Below are 14,262 nucleotides of genomic sequence, written 5' to 3' on the forward strand. Positions count from 1 at the left end.
TCTCACGATGTATAGTATGTAGTCTACGCAGGACACTTCTTCATACATGTGCTGTTCGTCTGTGTGAACAAAACATGGCTGAATAAGTCAAATGTTGGCTTTCTCTAGCCTTTTGTAGCTAATCTCTGTTTTATGTTACACACGTCACGTGGCCTACACGTGATCTGGGATCGTCCTTGTATTGGTCAGAAACTTTCTGTGTACATGATGAGCTCATGTTACACATAAAGTATTTAGGGGTATTTTGATGACTGCAGTGGTTTATGATGGAATGAAAATACACGCGCTGATGTAATTTTATACAAATTTCACCCCTCGTGGTTTCGTAGACCTTGTTTCTGACGTATTATAATGTATATTTTTGTAATTGCTGCAGTAATCTTATTTGTCCGAACTACTGACATCATCTGCTTAAAAGGGGTAAAATGCGATGACGTATTAATCTGCAGCGGTTACTATTGAGAAGAGAATGATTGTAGTAGCCACGATGAATTAAAAAGACAATTGTGCATCTTTTAAACAATTTCATTTCTAACTCTTCTCATTACAGATTTTCTCTTCACTGGGGATGATTTCCGTATGACGCAAGAAATGAAGAATAAATTTAATGAAGATGGCTATATCATACTACGGTATTTAAATATTATTTAGGCCCTGAGGATTTGTCATATTAAATTGTATATGCAAATATCAAACATAAATAATGAAGAAACAAAATAAGTTTCCACTGTAACAGTGAATGTAGTAATACACTTGTCACTTGCCATTTCAGTGGTTAGATACATTTTTTGCAGTCGTACCTCATGCCTTTGTCTTTACCAGCGTCGTAAAAACACACACCTCTTTACGGCACCGTCCTGGATGAACCGCACCGCGAAGAGCCCATAGTGCATTTCACCTATGCCTAGCCTACCATTGCGTCAGCGAAACATACACGCTAACTTGCGATAATGCGCTTTGCATTGGCGAAACTATTTCTTTGGTGCGGTCTCAGACTTCTATATAGTGTCTGAGGTGCGGTCGAACGATCAAAGAAACCGTTTATTGATATATCTCATTAGATCCATTGGCTACAAGTATTATGATTTAATCCATGAGTGTGACAGATTTTGAAAATCGACTTAGCCAGATTAGTATTTAATAATAAGTGAGTGAAATAGATATCATGTAGTATCTGAAGACTATTCCATACACATGTGATGTTGTCATTTTACAAAATATGAAGAAAAAACGTCATTCTGGTACAGGTACCCCTCCCTTGATTAAAATCTGATGTATCGAATACGCTCGATTTCGTTATTTACCTATAATAACACATGCCAGCGAGGGCAATATCACAATTTAGTGCCTGTCCAATTGTTGGCATTCTTTACCAAGATTTCGATGATACCCAAGTCGAAGTCGAGGGCATCATCAAAATTTTGGTAAAGAATGCCAGCCCGAGTACACGCATTAAAGTGTGATATTGCCCAATCTCTGTATTTGCATATAAGCATAGAATGCTGACATGAAGGAGTTCTAGTGTCCCCGCAGTTCATTTGTAATTATTTTTATTCAAAATTTCTGCAAGAAATAAGCGTGTGTGGTTCACTGAAGTAATTTTGTCATCTCGAGCGCGCAATACTGAAAGATATGCGCAGAATAGATGCGTACCGGTCGAAATAATTCCAGTGGGCATATCATGCATATCATGCATATCATGGAAAGCCACAGCTGACTTAAGTGTGCAATTACTATTATTGTATGTGCAAATACTATGTTATTATGTGCATTCAATATTTTATTATGTGCAAATCTTAAGTTATTATGTGCATACTGTATTATTCTATGTACAGTTACTATTATTATATGCGCTAACACTATGTTATTATGTGCATTAAATATTTTATTATGTGCAAATCTTAAGTTATTATGTGCATACTGTATTATTATATGTACAGTTACTATTATTATATGCGCTAACACTATGTTATTATGTGCATTAAATATTTTATTATGTGCAAATCTTAAGTTATTATGTGCATACTGTATTATTATATGTACAGTTACTATTATTATATGCGCTAACACTATGTTATTATGTGCATTAAATATTTTATTATGTGCAAATATTAAGTTATTATGTGCATACTGTATTATTATATGTACAGTTACTATTATTATATGCGCTAACACTATGTTATTATGTGCATTAAATATTTTATTATGTGCAAATCTTAAGTTATTATGTGCATACTGTATTATTATATGTACAGTTACTATTATTATATGCGCTAACACTATGTTATTATGTGCATTAAATATTTTATTATGTGCAAATCTTAAGTTATTATGTGCATACTGTATTATTATATGTACAGTTACTATTATTATATGCGCTAACACTATGTTATTATGTGCATTAAATATTTTATTATGTGCAAATCTTAAGTTATTATGTGCATACTGTATTATTATATGTACAGTTACTATTATTATATGCGCTAACACTATGTTATTATGTGCATTAAATATTTTATTATGTGCAAATCTTAAGTTATTATGTGCATACTGTATTATTATATGTACAGTTACTATTATTATATGCGCTAACACTATGTTATTATGTGCATTAAATATTTTATTATGTGCAAATCTTAAGTTATTATGTGCATACTGTATTATTATATGTACAGTTACTATTATTATATGCGCTAACACTATGTTATTATGTGCATTAAATATTTTATTATGTGCAAATCTTAAGTTATTATGTGCATACTGTATTATTATATGTACAGTTACTATTATTATATGCGCTAACACTATGTTATTATGTGCATTAAATATTTTATTATGTGCAAATATTAAGTTATTATGTGCATACTGTATTATTATATGTACAGTTACTATTATTATATGTGCTAACACTATGTTATTATGTGCATTTAATAGTTTATTATGTGCATACTGTATTATTATATGTACAGTTACTATTATTATATGCGCTAACACTATGTTATTATGTGCATTTAATAGTTTATTATGTGCATACTGTATTATTATATGTACAGTTACTATTATTATATGCGCTAACACTATGTTATTATGTGCATTTAATAGTTTATTATGTGCATACTGTATTATTCTATGTAGTTACTATTATTATATGCGCTAACACTATGTTATTATGTGCATTAAATATTTTATTATGTGCAAATCTTAAGTTATTATGTGCATACTGTATTATTATATGTACAGTTACTATTATTATATGCGGTAACACTATGTTATTATGTGCATTAAATATTTTATTATGTGCAAATATTAAGTTATTATGTGCATACTGTATTACTATATGTACAGTTACTATTATTATATGCGCTAACACTATGTTATTATGTGCAAATCTTAAGTTATTATGTGCATACTGTATTATTATATGTACAGTTACTATTATTATATGCGGTAACACTACGTCGTTATGTGCATACAGTAGTTTATTAAGGGCTTTCGTTAAGATCCCCCGCTAGAGGGCACACTTTCTCGCCGATTCAAACACGCACGCGCAGACTCGAGTTGCTGTTGTGTTATCCTTTTGTGAGCACGTCCCGTCGTCGTCTGTCATGGAGTCCCACGTCTGTTCTGTCAGATTTAGGTCTGTCAGCTTTCACAGCACGTTTCTTGACAAAGGGAGTCACTTTCTCTCATGTGCTCGACATGACTGAGGAAAATTTAATAAGTTTTCCTTTCCTTTTCTGACCCAAGAAAACATATTTCAGGATTTTTGTTGCAATATCTCAATGACACAGTCAATATCTGAAGGGGACTATTTGGTTTCTGTAAATTAAGACAATTTAAAAAACAAGACAGGAGTCAATAGACTAGTGTTAAAATCTAGTGTTTTTCTTTCAATATAAATCTCTTATAAAGATGTACAAATAAATCTTTCTCAAGTTGAGAATGAAAATTGAGGAACAACAAATATAACGAAATACAAAAAATAATATCTTCCCTGAGAACTTACAGGAATTGACTGATTCAAAGAAAAGCAAGTTTAGTACTGATCAGAGTTGATTTTGGAACTGTTCTATAATTTAAAGTTGTAATTTAACGTAGACAGACGTCTTTCATACTAACTGCTAATTCTTCTACTTGCACAGAACAAGTTATTTAGAGGTACAGTTGTGAACCATTGTGACGTGGTATAAGTATGAACAACGCATTCAAACTTAATGATTAATTAAAAAAAAAATTGCACTGCTACTCCATTTGAAAAAAAAATTGATGCAGGACTGACAGTAGAAAAAAAAATTGCTGTCACTCTGACTGGGAAAAAAATTTGCTCCCATACCTACTTCCTCCATACCCCCCCCCCCCCAGAAATCAAACGGTTCTCCCCTTAGTTACGGTAGATCTCGATCTAGACGTCACTAGGCGATCTAGTTGCCGCACGAGTTGGACCCCCTGTCAGCTCCCAGGCCCGGCCCGCCCCAAAGTTTCCCGGCACCGACTTCTTAAATCAAGTCGGTCATACCCAATCTTCTGACACCAAAACTTATTAAATTTTCCTCAGTCATGTCGAGCACATGAGAGAAAGTGACTCCCTCTGTCAAGAAACGTGCTGTGAAAGCTGACAGACCTAAATCTGACAGAACAGACGTGGGACTCCATGACAGACGACGACGGGACGTGCTCACAAAAGGATAACACAACAGCAACTCGAGTCTGCGCGTGCGTGTTTGAATCGGCGAGAAAGTGTGCCCTCTAGCGGGGGATCTTAACGAAAGCCCTTAATAAACTACTGTATGCACATAACGACGTAGTGTTACCGCATATAATAATAGTAACTGTACATATAATAATACAGTATGCACATAATAACTTAAGATTTGCACATAATAACATAGTGTTAGCGCATATAATAATAGTAACTGTACATATAATAATACAGTATGCACATAATAACTTAAGATTTGCACATAATAAAATATTTAATGCACATAATAACATAGTGTTAGCGCATATAATAATAGTAACTGTACATATAATAATACAGTATGCACATAATAACTTAAGATTTGCACATAATAAACTATTTAATGCACATAATAACATAGTGTTAGCACATATAATAATAGTAACTGTACATATAATAATACAGTATGCACATAATAACTTAAGATTTGCACATAATAACATAGTGTTAGCGCATATAATAATAGTAACTGTACATATAATAATACAGTATGCACATAATAACTTAAGATTTGCACATAATAAACTATTTAATGCACATAATAACATAGTTTTTGCACATACAATAACACTAACTGTACATAAACTATTCAATGCACATAATAACATAGTGTTTGCACATACAATAATAATAACTGTACATAATAAACTATTAAATGCACATACTAACATAGTGTTTGCACATACAATAATAGTAACTGTACATAATAAACTATTAAATGCACATACTAACATAGTGTTTGCACATACAATAATAGTAACTGTACATAATAAACTATTTAATGCACATAATAACATAGTGTTTGCACATATAGTAATAGTAACTGTACATAGAATAATACAGTATGCACATAATAATTTAAGGTAAGCACATAATAAACTATTGAATGCACATAATAACATAGTATTTGCACATACAATAATAGTAATTGCACACTTAAGTCAGTTGTGGCTTTCCATACATATAGTGCCAGGCATTAGTCTCTGCACGCACTAGCAATGTCACCGCGCGGATAGTACTATTAGTAGTCTATTTAAAGAAGGTCATGTGATTCGATCCTAACCAATGACAGCTTGTGTGGGAACGTTGAGCTGTAATAACTATTTCCTGTGTTTATTTCGTTTGTGAGTGAGTGAGTGAGTGACGCCTTCACCATGCTGGCCCTTCTTAAGTTCTATACTACGATCTAGGAAGATGGCGCTCACTCTCAGAAGAACAAACTCGAAAACGAACGAAACTAGATGAAGGATATAGACATAAATAAAGAAATCCCGCCATATTCACTATATCAGATTTTATCAGAGTGACCTCCTTCGTGAGTGAGGGTTCGAAATTAGCTCGGTTTGCGTTGAGACTGGTCGGACGCACAAGCAGACCTCACCCGTCCCTGTGACGAGAGATGTGAGTTTCTATTCCTAAACATATCAAAATCATTCTCAGCCAAAGTTCTGAATTCTCACACCACCCAGTGAAGTCAGAGAAGGACATTTTGACAACACGAAAAAGAAGAATTGAAATTTGCATTTCATTCTAGATCTTACATATATAAATAGGTAGAAGAGATAACAGACATAGTGTACAAAACTGTGTGAGATATTGGAGAAACATTTAACATATATTATTTATGTTGTTTTCATTTACAAACAGATCAGTCCTGGACAATCAGGAAATGAAACTGTTGAAATCAGCATTAGAAGATGAAAGCGGAGTTCTTCAACATAAATACCATCATGATGACGGTGATGGCTTTAAAACCCGTATGTGTCTGTGGAATCATCCTGGGTGTGACGTCACTGGAATGCTTGCTAGATCTGACAAGATAGCTGGTACGATGGAGCAGGTGAGATTTCAGCCATTAAAAGTCTTAACCGTTGATGTCATCGTGTGGGAGTACTGGAACTTGGCAACTTTTCAAGTATTTCGCTTGGGGAGATGGGTACAACAGATGCGGTGATCAATAAATCAATCAATTTATAGAGCCTCAGACAGAGTTTCCAGTACGACACAGTAGAGTTCAGAGGTGATACACAGTTCGAATGCTCTCGACAGTTCGAGGTTTTGCTGTAATTCCAATTGCAGTTTTTCCACAAACGGGTCTCGACATGTGAGAAATAACCATCGCCTGACGATACTATAACACGTACAGAACCTCATGACGTACAAGTGCAAGTGTGCATGTGACGTACTCAGGGTATTTGCCCGAGACTCAGTGCTTGTGTTCAATGTTTAACGAGCGTATAGAGGGTGAAAGTTTAACAGAAAACACCGCAAACATTAGTGTAAATACCCTGAGTATTTATACTGGAACTCACGCGGGATATGAGTTGTTATATTTACATATGTTTATCCGAAAGAGCAAATTTCCAACAGACACTGCACAGACAGACAGACAGACAGACAGACAGACAGACAGACAGACAGACAGACAGACAGACAGACAGACAGACAGACAGACAGACAGACAGACAGACAGACAGACAGACAGACAGACAGACAGACAGACAGGTCGATCGGTAGGTAGGTAGACAGACAGGTAGGTAGATAGATAGATAGATAGATAGATAGATAGATAGATAGATAGATAGATAGATAGATAGATAGATAGATAGATAGATAGATAGATAGATAGATAGATAGATAGATAGATAGATAGATAGATAGATAACTTATAGTTATATGTTCTATATTTGAAATATTATTTTGCCATTAACTGTTGTTCTGATTTCACCTTCTCACAATTAGACCACACTGATTCAAAGGACTAAATTAAAGTTCTGTACATTTGTTCTTTCTGTAGCTACTCGGGGGTGAAGTTTATCATTATCACACAAAACTTATCATGAAAGAAGCTCGTACTGGGGGACAGTTTAACTGGCATCAGGACTATGGGTAAGCTATGAATTCAATATGCTTACATTTGACATACCAATTTGCCATTAAAGTTACATATATTACAAAGGTGTTGATCCGATGACATAGTTGAATTCTAAAATAAATTACGGCTGTGTTTGCACCATGCACTGATCACGTCGTATACATGTACCCCCTCACTGATGTCAGTCATGTCATCGCTATAATTTTTTCCAGGCACCTTCACACACTGATCACGCCGTGTACACGTTCATTGTCCCGCCCACCACCACCACCATCATGTGATAATTACATCACCTGGCTATAGGTTTGTTGTTGTAATAGGTTTTTCCCCAAACTTTTCCTTTGAAATTTTTAGAGTATTTAGCCCCAACCGGCAGCTCCCGGAGAGGGCTGTTACTTTGGGTTCTGTCTGTCCATCCGTCTGTCCGTGCATTCACCTTCATATCTCTGGCATGCAACGACCTATTCCAACCAAACCTGGCTCAAGGGTAACATGCTACTGTATGTGAGACATATGTCTGTCACTTTATTTCGCGACTGAATTGAATATGACCAAATGGTGGTCGTATTTGTTGTTCATCACAACTTTGTAGGTGTAACATGTTGTGAGTCCATCCAAATACCTACATCCATATTATCAAATATGAGCTTTCTTTTAAGATGACCTTTGACCTTGAAAGTCTTCTCCAAGGTCAAATATCCAAATTTGGGTATGTCTTCACAGCTTTTTGAATAAAACATTTCAAGTGATAATATTTCAATCATGACGGGTTGACTGTGAGACACATAAGTCACTTACTTTCGCGACCTTGACCTTTATAGCAAAATGGCCATATTTCTGATAGAAATTTATTTTGCCAGTTATCTCCAAAAGTTTGAGACATATGCACACCATTAAAGTGCCTACCATCATTATCAATGATGAGCCTTCTAATAAGACCATAACCTTTGACCTTGACAACCATTTTCAAGGTGAAAGGACTGGAATTCTTCTCTCTACGTTAACTCAAGATGTTGAATACACAAAGAATCCATTTAAATGTCTATACCCCAAACGCGAGCTTCATTTTCATACCTTGACTTTGACTTTGACTTCCATATTCAAGGTCAAATAGCAAATTGGTTAATAAATTAAGAAGTTTTGTATCTAGCGACAACATAATGACTTTGCCAGTTGGGGGTGTATGTCTTCAATGAAGTCTTGTTACTCATTATTCGTAGTTGTTTTTTTGTGTGTGTGTTTTATTGCCAATGTGTAATGTTTAGATCAGTTCAAGACAAAACGTACAGGCACACGTTATAGGCCTTTACCCAAGCCAAACTCTACCTCCGAAGTATGGTGTATCCTGTATCATCATCATCATCATCATCATCATCATCATCATCATCATCATCATCATCATCATCATCATTATCATCGTCATCATCATCATCATCATCATCATCATTATCATCATCATCATCATCATCATCATTATTATTATTTATCATCATGGCCATTCATTTATTCATCCTTGATGTAATGATGGTAACAGTATATCTCGTCTTCAACAGTTACTGGTATAATAATGGATGCTTGTATCCTGACATGGGTTCTGTTATGCTGGCCATTGACAAAGCTGATGCTGAGAATGGGTGTCTACAGGTAATGACGTAAGGGAGAATGGAAGACAGACAGACAGACAGACAGACAGACAGACAGACAGACAGACAGACAGACAGACAGACAGACAGACAGACAGACAGGGAGGGAGGGACGGACAGACAGACAGACAGACAGACAGACAGACAGACAGACAGACAGACAGACAGACAGACAGACAGACAGGGAGGGAGGGAGAGACATGGAGAGACAGAGACAGGCAGACAGGGACAGACAGACAGGGACAGACAGACGGACGGACGGACGGACGGACGGACGGACGGACGGACAGACAGACAGACAGACAGACAGACAGACAGACAGACAGACAGACAGACAGACAGACAGACAGACAGACAGACAGACAGACAGACAGACAGACAGAGACAAAGATACATTACGCAGAGACACATATATAATAGACACAGAGAACGTGGTTGTGATACTGTTAGAAAGTGAAGTAGAGAAATTTGAATGGCAGGTCTAGACAAATGGATGGATAGATATACAGACTTTGAAACAGCTTGGTCCATTATGATAGGAATGCTGAATGGGGAACAGAGTGTGACCACGTCTCTCTACCTTTCTTAGTTTCAAACTGTTAATGAGAAATTGGGTGATTGTGAGAATGTTACTATGGCGCCTGATTTACTTTCCTTACTTTCCTTGTTAACATTAATACTCAAACTTCCTTTCTCTTGTAATACATCCTATGCCATTTAGATTTTACCCGGATCTCACAAACTAGGAAGAGTTGATCACTTGAGAGTGGCTGGACAGATGGGGGCTGACATGGAAAGAGTGAAAGAGGTTCTAAATGTGTTGCCGTTGGTATTTGTGGAATTGAATGCAGGGGATGCTCTCTATTTCCATAGCAACGTATTGCATCGTAGCGACCAGAATCACAGTGATCGTCGTCGCTGGGCTCTAATCGCTGCCTACAACCGAGCCACCAACAATCCCGTCAGAAAGCACCATCATCCATTTTATACACCTTTACAGAAGGTAAGTTAGGTGTATTCAAGATGAGTTAGTACGTTTATGGAACTTGAGTTCAGATTTATTGCAGGCTAGTTAAGATTTATATTTGGGGTTGACCAACAGGCTTATTAGAGATAACTTATTGAAGGTGAGTTAGTAGGCTTATTGAAGGTGGTTTTATAAAGTTTATATAAGGCGCGAGCTAGTAAACTAAACTTATTAAAGTTGAGTAAGATATCTAGAAGGTGAATTAGGCTACTGGAGGTGAGCAAATGTGTTTATTGAAGGTGAGCTAGTATGTTTATTGAGGGTGAGTTAGACTTACCTAACTCAAGTATTTGTAAAAGGTCAAGTGTACTGCTTATTGTCGATTATGGACTTTTGTTTGGGCAGTATAACATACAAAATGCAGCCAATTCGTAATAACACTACTAATGGTAGTACATGTAATAGGAAAGGTACCTTGAGAGTAAAAGTGACGACCGATGAACAAATTTACAAATTAATTCTGGCTCCACTCAGGACCACTGATTAGACAGCAGTAATGCGAAAGCCTTGGATTGAAATCCTAGCCTTTAACACAGTTGTAACTCTCGAGTGCCTGAAGTTGTTAATGTGGCATAAGGAATATGTTGGCAAACACTTGACCAATATGATATAGTTGTTAACTTTAGTAATACTGGGATGGTCTTGTTTACGTTCTAGGTTGCCAACTCTGCTATTAATGAGTGTAAAACCATCTCTGACATGACAGGAAAAGATTTTTTGCACATTGGTCAAGATCGTTACAAGACCGTCTTGATCGATTCATCACAAAGTGATGACGTCGATAACAACTGAGCCGGTATATTCTAAAATTACATGTTTAGCCTCTGTAGTAGTAATGTTTAACACTTTTTTAAAATATATATTATGTATTATATATATTAAATGTGTTCAGTGTTATTAGTTTTTTTAGCTACGTAAAAGCTTTTGTTATCACTAATCGGTGTGTGAACGCTGTGTACAGCTCATATTTACCTCAGACTCCCATTTTTTGAAATTTATTTTCAATTTTGGATAAAAATGAACACTACATTGATTTCCTCTAATTCTATTCACAGAGTATCACAAAATTATGGAAGACCGGTGAGGACAGTGACTGCGACTTGAAAACTGCGGCTTGTAAAACTTGAGGCTGACAAGTCGCAGGTGACAGTTTGCAAGTCGCAGGTGGCAGGTGGCAGTAGCAAGCCGTAGTTTTCAAGTCGCAGTCGCTGTCTTCACCGGTCTCCCATACAAAATCACTTAGCGTAGATATTTTCTGTATTGAGATGACTCTTAGTTATTTCCATTTTCTAGGTGCTGAATCGTTCTATCATTGAGTGTACAAATTTGACTGATTTATCGGGTAAAGATATGATGCATCCATACCAAGACAAAACAGTCATTGGTGAACCAATTACAACAAAATCATAAAATAGCAGTGCGCCCTCAATGTTGGGGAGATGGAGGCGATAAAGTAACAGTCTGATTCTGAATCTCTGTATATATTACAATGACTCTCTGTGTCAACGTAACTTGTAAGGCTGTTCACATTGTAGTACACCACGGCCTCTTTTACGGTACCGTTCAAGACGCCTCGTAAACCACAACCTCTTTTACGGCACCGTAAAGGCTTACTTTCTGTCCGCCATCCCTCGAGGATTAAATTGGTCAAGGTCACACATGGGAATGTCCGCTCTATTGAGGGAGCGCGGATCGAGCGCAACATTTTTCAACGGACCAGCCCAGGTTTTAGTATATGGATCTTAGACGTCATGACTTTGTTGTTATATTTGGTATACTATATATGGTGTTGGAATCCTGTCTATCAAACATGAAAGGCAAATACAGTTATAATATCTTATATTCTTTGAGAGCTTACATTATATTTTGTCATCTAACAGCTATAATAGTTTTAAACACGAAAACGTAGCCCTTTCTAAAACTCAAGAACAGTAAAAGAAATACTTCTGTCGCTTGGACCGTACCTCCCTGTATTGTCGCCTGGTAAACTGGACTGTGACCCAGGCTACTGCAATGATAAATTCTCACCTGTCAGAGTACTTATTATCAACAACAATGTCATTTTTATCTGCATTTTGTTTATCCGGTTGAGACGAAGTGCTCATGTCAAACTAACTTCTTACTAGTACTTGTCTGTGCACTACACAATCCGTAGTGTGATAAGGGGCCGATCATTTGTAACTGACTGTTGGTGCCGCTGTTTTGGAGTTGAAAACGGGTTTCAAGCTGAAACCCTCAGCTCCGCGGATCCGGTAACCAAAGTGAACCCCCACCACAGTAAAGACCACATTTTCCAAAAATTCCCCTCCCCCACACCCACATACCTGTATATTTTAACATATTGTATAGTTTTACGACAGTGATGTTACTATAACACCATATTAACATAATTAAAGTTCTTCTTACAAGAGTCATTTCACGGCACCAAAATAACACTTTCTTGTTAATATTTTCCAACACGGTGACACCCCCTCCCCCCACTTCAATTGGGGTTTTCCAAGATGACCCCCTCCCCCAGGCCCCCTCCCCCACTTCAAGTGGTGGTTTTTTAATGACCGCCCCCCCCCCCCCACCTTCAGTTAGTTAACAATGCCCGGCCCGTAAAAGATCACCTGACACAGTAAACTACTTATACCAATTTAGAGGGTAGTTGAAGACACAGGCACTTGAACCGATATCTGTGAAAATATGAATAAAAGAGAATACCGTACCCCTATTGTGTCATTGTCTATCTTTGAATGTAACAGAAGAGCATATATCATGAGTATGTATACTACGTGTATGTATATACATATATGAAAGGTGAGTAAGCTATTGAACAGAAAAACAGATAAGTCGTCTGCACCATTTTTTCGACCATCTCTCTCTCCGTTAAATTCAATAAATATGATGATAACACTAGAAACCAACACACTTATATTTAATAAAACCTACCATTATTTTTCAAGTTATTTACGGGAAGGTGTAAATCGGGGAGACTTTTTCCGCACGACTGTCGCGATATACGAACTATACACGGGTGGTGACAATCCACCTTTGACCTCTCACGTCACGTCACACTATCACGTCGCTGATTAGTCAATGAACATCACATGATTAAAACACTCGCTCACGAGCTACAACTTGTACAAGGGGGGTGCCAATCTTCATTCATTGGTGCAATGAAATCCTGCTATAAGCCATGGCTGTTTCGCATAATCAATATTGTTTTGCAGCGTGCACATGGTCACTGCGTAATACGATATAATGAAAATCAGTACTTTGATATCACAGTTCAATAAGCAATACACAGGTGCGCATAATGAACTTGGTTTAATATCAGCAAAATTGCTGCTCTTTGAGAAAACAGTCGGATTTGGCATTCATGGCATCGCCTTTTGACCCGTCCATATTACTTAGGTCAAATCCATGGCCTCTTTGCGGTTCGTCTGGCACGTTGCCGTAAATAGGTACGTAGTTTTAATTCACTACAATGATAAAGTACCCAACCCCACCTAACTTTTCACTAAACTTTTATGAACGCATTCGAGAAAAATAGTAAAAAAAATGCAAAAATTGTGAAGTCTCACGAGGAATAGTGAATGCGAAAACTGACATCAACTTAAAAAGACAAAATAAAAAAAATATTTTTCCAATCTGTAATGGCTGTACATCTGATAGGAAGAAATAAACAAAACAGAGACCCATTTGGAAAACAGTGGAAAACCTGAACTAGACGCTTACACAGAAAAAAAATATATAAAATAAAATAAAATAAAATCTAGCTACCCCACCTATCCTAAAATTGAGCGTGGAACCACACAATGTTTGTTATGATTGGGGTAAATGCACGACAATTTTTTAGGGCATCGTGAAACAAGCACGGCAGTCAAAAGTGTAACTGGTGAATGGCAGAAGCTTGTGGCATCTGACGTCTCTGATGATTTGTTTGGATTTTCATTGACCAATCAGCGACGTGATAGTGTGACGTGACTTGAGA

At 36.7% G+C, this 14,262-nt stretch overlaps 1 protein-coding gene across 1 annotated transcript in view; it reads left to right on the top strand.

Annotated features, from left to right (window-relative positions):
* Positions 1-11,106, top strand: part of LOC144441262 (L-proline trans-4-hydroxylase-like) — a 58,692-nt gene extending 47,586 nt beyond the window's left edge. The window contains exons 2-7 of the mRNA XM_078130822.1: positions 551-632; positions 6,386-6,578; positions 7,536-7,627; positions 9,167-9,257; positions 9,978-10,259; positions 10,941-11,106. Coding sequence (XP_077986948.1) covers positions 551-632; positions 6,386-6,578; positions 7,536-7,627; positions 9,167-9,257; positions 9,978-10,259; positions 10,941-11,075 — 875 coding nt within the window. The 3' untranslated portion in view covers positions 11,076-11,106. The remainder of the gene's footprint in view (positions 1-550; positions 633-6,385; positions 6,579-7,535; positions 7,628-9,166; positions 9,258-9,977; positions 10,260-10,940) is intronic.
* Positions 11,107-14,262: the final 3,156 nt, after the last annotated feature.

This window comes from Glandiceps talaboti, chromosome 10, assembly GCF_964340395.1.
Source record: "Glandiceps talaboti chromosome 10, keGlaTala1.1, whole genome shotgun sequence".
NCBI classification, from domain to species: domain Eukaryota; kingdom Metazoa; phylum Hemichordata; class Enteropneusta; family Spengelidae; genus Glandiceps; species Glandiceps talaboti.